Below are 6529 nucleotides of genomic sequence, written 5' to 3' on the forward strand. Positions count from 1 at the left end.
GTTGACATAAATCTTTTTATGGTTTATTTATAGAAGATCTGTAGATGAGAAATTGGAACGTTTCCAGGAAAACTTATCCTCAGGAGAAACAGAAATACTAACGTTGCCACATATATATTTATTGCAAACGTTTCGTTATTTCAAATGTCATCATCAGCGCTTAATAATATAAAGATAAAAGACACAATACAATTTCAAATTAAAAATTACATAAAATAAGTAAAGAATTATTAAAAAATACATAAAAATTTAATAAAAATCTGTTACGAAAAGGGGGACAGCAGAGGTATAACATCAGGCCTAAAATATTTTATAAAATATTTTAGGCCTGACCGCAATTGTACTACCTCTGTTGTCCCTCTTTTCGTAACAAACTGATTTTTATTCAATTTGTATGTATTTTTTAATAATTCTTTACTTATTTTATGTAATTTCTAATTAGAAATTGTATTGTGTCTTTTACTTTAGGTAGCACTGATGATATTTGAAGTGTTGAAACATTTGCAATAAATATGTATGTGGCAACATTAGTATTTCTGTTTCTCCAATGAAAGATCTATTTTAATGTTTTTACTGTTCTCAAAATGTTATTTTAATTGGTCATTATTTCTCGTTTAGTTTATTTATTTTTCTATTTATTTTCGCCACTGGGCTATTTTCCATATCGGAGCCCTTGGGCATATAGCATCCTGGTTTTCCAACTGGGGTTGTAGCTTAACTTGTAATGATAATAAAAATAACAGGGATCTTGCTGTAGTTATTAGCAATATTGCTTAAAAGATTTATATTTCTTAAGCTGGTATTATCAAAAGCTGCCGTTGCTGCTTTTATCAGTAGTAATGGTTCAAGTACTGGGGTATATATAACTACTGATTGTCATTTGCTATTTTACTCTTACTAGCGCTATTAGTTATTGTTTCTTTTTGGTAGTAAAGTGGCATAAGTCTTCTGCTACAAGTACGACTATTACTATTGATATATAACGTTTTCTTACTACTACTATTACTACTACTACTACTGCAGCTGCTGCTACTTTTAATATTATAAGCACTACTACTACTACTACTACTACTACTACTACTACTACTACTACTACTACTACTACTACTACAGCTGCTGCTACTTTTAATATTATAAGCACTACTACTACTACTACTACTACTACTACTGCAGCTGCTGCTACTTTTAATATTATAAGCACTACTACTACTACTACTACTACTACTACTACTGCAGCTGCTGCTACTTTTAATATTATAAGCACTACTACTACTACTACTACTACTACTACTACTGCAGCTGCTGCTACTTTTAATATTATAAGCACTCCTGAATGCAAGGCTATATCAATTCCCTATTTCAACAACAACAACAAAAACACCAACGAACACTAGCAGTATTTTTAATAGCATTTAGCAGTAATAAAAGAAGCAGTTTCACATACCTCCCCCTCCCCCTTTTTGTTGACATTTCCACCAAGGGAACCGCATTCTCAGACTCCTACAAAGAAAATAGTCCTTTTAATGTCAACAACGATCATACAGATTAGGGTGTACCGAAGTTTAGGGACAATATGGTGACGATGTTGGATGGTGTCAACATACGGTTGGTGGTGAAGTTTGGATGGTGATAAAGACGGAAATATGATAGTGGTCTGATAAAGGCTGAGTTTGTGGTGTTCTGGTTCTTGTTTTCAGAGAATTTATTTTTTCTCGATGTTATTATTATTATTATTATTATTATTATTATTATTTGTTGCTGTTGTTTTGTCAATTCCGAAGGAAGATGTGGAGGAATATATATATATATATATATATATATATATATATATATATATATATATATATATATATATATACTGTATATATATATATATATATATATATATATATATATATATATATATATATATATATATACTGTATATATATATATATACACTATATATTTATATATATATATATATATATATATATATATATATATATATATATATATATATACACTATATATTTATATATATATATATATATATATATATATATATATATATATATATATATACACTATATATATTATATATATATATATATATATATATATATATATATACACTATATATTTATATATATATATATATATATATATATATACACTATATATTTATATATATATATATATATATATATTATATATATATATATATATATATATATATATATATATATATATATATGTATATATGCGTAAAAATCACAGGAAAACGTGATGCTCAGATGCAGAAAAACCACAGGGAAAATGAAAATACGAAAGATACGATTAAGTCCTGACTAGTTTTGTGATACTTCTTCAGAGGACTGATTTATTGAGAGAGGTTTCTTTACATTTTATACTTTCCCTATAAAACGTAAAGAAATCTCTCTCAATAAATCAGTCCTTTGAAGAAGTATCATGAATATATATATATATATATATATATATATATATATATATATATATATATATATATATATTTTTAAATTACCATCAATTGATACCTTAACGTGGTGAAAAGGTTTGTCCATCGCCCTCATCAGCAAAGCTGCACTAGTCAGGGGCACCCATACTAGGCTGGTTTGCTTGAGCGATCAGACCAAAGTCTCCCACCATTACCAACCCTCAGTGGCCAGCGCAGTTTTTGTCCTGTATTGGACTAGCAATGACTGATGATAATGAGTTAGTAATTGCTATCTTAATTAAAACCGTATTTAATCAATTCGTATGACCTCAACCACAAACACCAAACGACATACAATTTTACGAGCCACTTTTTCCAAATGGGATTTCAATAGAGATCTGTCGAGGGAAAATATCAAAAGACTTCTGGTCTTTCGAGTGCAAAACTCATCAAAAGTCTTTTATGACCAGACCGTGACAGGGTCCTCTGAAATCGCGTGTGTCTTCGTAATTGGCGACGGCGACCCCACAAGTGGACAAGACCAAAGTCTAGGGAGATGTTGATCTAAGACCAGACAGACCATCCTCCTTCGTCTTGGCTTTTGATTGGCCGGTCTTTTGTGCGTCGATTAGGTTTAATTAATTCGGGGTTTTCTGTCCACAACGGGTATTGTATGGGAAGGGTTTTCGATCAAACAAAGATAAAATTATAGTTATCATTCAGTAGTTTGTTAAGAAGGATTTCTACAAGACGAAGCATATTCCCATATCCAGAATTTTAGTTTTGTTACTGTTCTTAAGATATTTTTATCATAATTGTTAATTACTTCTCTTATCTCCTTGTTTCCTTTTCTCACTGGGTTATTTTCCCTGTTGGAGCCCTTGGACTTATAGCATCGTGCTTTACCAACTAGGGTTGTAGCTTAGCAAGTAATGATAATAATAATAATAATAATAATAATAATAATAATAATAATAATAATAATAATAATAATAATAATAATAATAATAACAAAAGTATTTCCCACTAGGGTGTTCTAGGAAACACTGCCCTTACAGCACACGCAAAAAAAAAAAAAAAAAAAAAAATTTAACGTTGTCATTGTTCTTAAAATATTCTATTTTAATTGTACCTTACTTTTCTTGTAATTTATATATTCCCTTGTTTCCTTTCCTCACTGGGCTACTTTTCCTTGTAGGAGCCCTTGGGCTTAAAGCATCCTGCATTTCCACCTAAGGTTGTAGCTTAGCCAGTAATAGTAAACACAATAACAAAAAAAAAATTCCCGCTGGGGTGTTCTAGGAAGAACTGCCCATAATGAAGCAAGGCCAATATAATTTATAACAACAGTAACAACGGATTTTGGGGCCATCCAGATTTTTTTGGGCCATCCATTGCCCTTTGACCACGCACGTACTCTACATACTTCGTTCATTTTGCTTAAAACTTTATAATCTCCTCCGTTCTTGTTATGTAAATTAGCATTCGAGATATTGAGTCAACGAGCAGTATCTTCTTACGATATCGAATATCTTGTTTTTAAACACTCGAATTATGGATAATGATGACTTTAACTTCTTTTTAAACGTACTGAGGATCATACGAGTTCGAATATCATGTTTTTAAAACACTCGAATTATGGATAATGATGACTTTTAACTTCTTTTTAAAAGTACTAAGGATCATACGAGTTCGAATATCATGTTTTTAAACACTCGAATTATGGATAATGATGACTTTAACTTCTTTTTAAACGTACTAAGGATCATACGAGTTCGAATATCATGTTTTTAAACACTCGAATTATGGATAATGATGACTTTAACTTCTTTTTTAAACGTACTAAGGATCATACGAGTTCGAATATCATGTTTTTAAACACTCGAAATATGGATAATGATGACTTTAACTTCTTTTTAAAAGTACTAAGGATCATACGAGTTCGAATATCTTGTTTTTAAACACTCGCATTATGGATAATGATGACTTTAACTTCTTTTTAAAAGTACTAAGGATCATACGAGTTCGAATATCATGTTTTTAAACACTCGAAATATGGATAATGATGACTTTAACTTCTTTTTAAAAATACTAAGGATCATACGAGTTCGAATATCATGTTTTTAAACACTCGAATTATGGATAATGATGACTTTAACTTCTTTTTAAAAGTACGAAGGATCATACGAGTTCGAATATCTTGTTTTTAAACACTCGAATTATGGATAATGATGACTTTAACTTCTTTTTAAAAGTACTAAGGATCATACGAGTTCGAATATCATGTTTTTAAACACTCGAAATATGGATAATGATGACTTTAACTTCTTTTTAAAAGTACTAAGGATCATACGAGTTCGAATATCTTGTTTTTAAACACTCGAATTATGGATAATGATGACTTTAACTTCTTTTTAAAAGTACTAAGGATCATACGAGTTCGAATATCATGTTTTTAAACTCTCGAATTATGGATAATGATGACTTTAACTTCTTTTTTAAAAGTACTGAGGATCATACGAGTTCGAATATCATGTTTTTAAACACTCGAATTATGGATAATGATGACTTTAAACTTCTTTTTAAAAGTACTGAGGATCATACGAGTTCGAATATCATGTTTTTAAAACACCCGAATTATGGATAATGATGACTTTAACTTCTTTTTTAAAAGTACTGAGGATCATACGAGTTCGAATATCATGTTTTTAAACACTCGAATTATGGATAATGATGACTTTAACTTCTTTTTAAAAGAACTAAGGATCATACGAGTTCGAATATCATGTTTTTAAACACTCGAATTATGATAATGATGACTTTAACTTCTTTTTAAACGTACTAAGGATATTCTTACGATTTTAAATATCTGGGTTTTAATACTTGAATTATGATAATGACGATTTCAACTTTTTTTCAAAAGTACTAAGGATCATACGAGTTCGAATATCTTGTTTTTAACATTCGAATTATGGATAATGATGACGTCAACTTCTTTTTTTTTTAAGTAATAAGGATAGTCTTACCTGTTTGAATATCTGGTTTTTAACATTGGAATTATGGATAATGATGACTTTTAACTTCTTTTAAATAATAAGGATAATCTTACCTGTTTGAATGTCTGGTTTTTAACATTCGAATTATGGATAATGATGACTTTTAACTTCTTTTAAATAATAAGGATAATCTTACCTGTTTGAATATCTGGTTTTTAACATTCGAATTATGGATAATGATGACTTCAACTTCTTTTTTAAAGTAATGACTTTACTCTATTGCTGAATCATCAAGTGTTGAGTCTGGCATCCAGACTTTATCTAGATTATAAACATAGCGATAACTGTAAAATACGAGATGCAAAACATAATGGGCCCTGCTTGAATGCCAATATATGGGGGTATAAGAAGAAAAACACAAAATCCTGGAAAAAAAAAATACAGTTTTGTATGGCAATGGAGAATGCGTCTAGGAAATATTTTGTCAAAATTCCTCTTACTTTCAAAGTTACAGGATAATTAGTAAAAGTAACTCAATAAACAAAAAACATTGATACCTACACGAAAATGTATCATTTCTTCATTGCTTTGACTAAGTTTTATTAACCATAAATTTAAAACTAGTTTTAGTATCCCTGACTGTAAATAAACAACCACAGCATTAACTTCGTAACCATAAATATGACTTTAACTTAACAGGAATTTAACCTATACTTATTATAACCTTATACTTATTATTATTATTATTATTATTATTATATTATTATTATTATTATTATTATTGTTGTTGTTGTTGTTGTTGTTGTTGTTGTTGTTGTTGTTGTTGTTGTTATTATTATTATCATTATTATTATTATTAATATTACTATTACTTGCTAAGCTATAACCCTAGTTGGTAAAGCAGGATGCTATAAGTCCAAGGGCTCCAACAGGGAAAGTATGTGAGACTACGTGAGAAGTCTTAATATATAATTACATTACAAGGAATACAAAAATCAGCATCTTCGGTCAACAGGAATTATACTCAAAGGAAAATTTTTATTCTTCATCAATGTTAATTAGTTGCAAAGTTTCAGGTAAATTCGTAATAATTCGC

General features: G+C 29.2%; 1 protein-coding gene across 1 annotated transcript in view; it reads right to left on the bottom strand.

Annotated features, from left to right (window-relative positions):
- Nucleotides 1-866: 866 nt before the first annotated feature.
- The window catches only part of LOC137657317 (uncharacterized), a 5749-nt gene continuing 86 nt past the window's right edge, over nucleotides 867-6529 (bottom strand). The window contains exon 2 of the mRNA XM_068391651.1: nucleotides 867-1329. Coding sequence (XP_068247752.1) covers nucleotides 867-1329 — 463 coding nt within the window. The remainder of the gene's footprint in view (nucleotides 1330-6529) is intronic.

Source organism: Palaemon carinicauda, chromosome 18 (assembly GCF_036898095.1).
Source record: "Palaemon carinicauda isolate YSFRI2023 chromosome 18, ASM3689809v2, whole genome shotgun sequence".
Taxonomy (NCBI): Eukaryota; Metazoa; Arthropoda; class Malacostraca; order Decapoda; family Palaemonidae; genus Palaemon; species Palaemon carinicauda.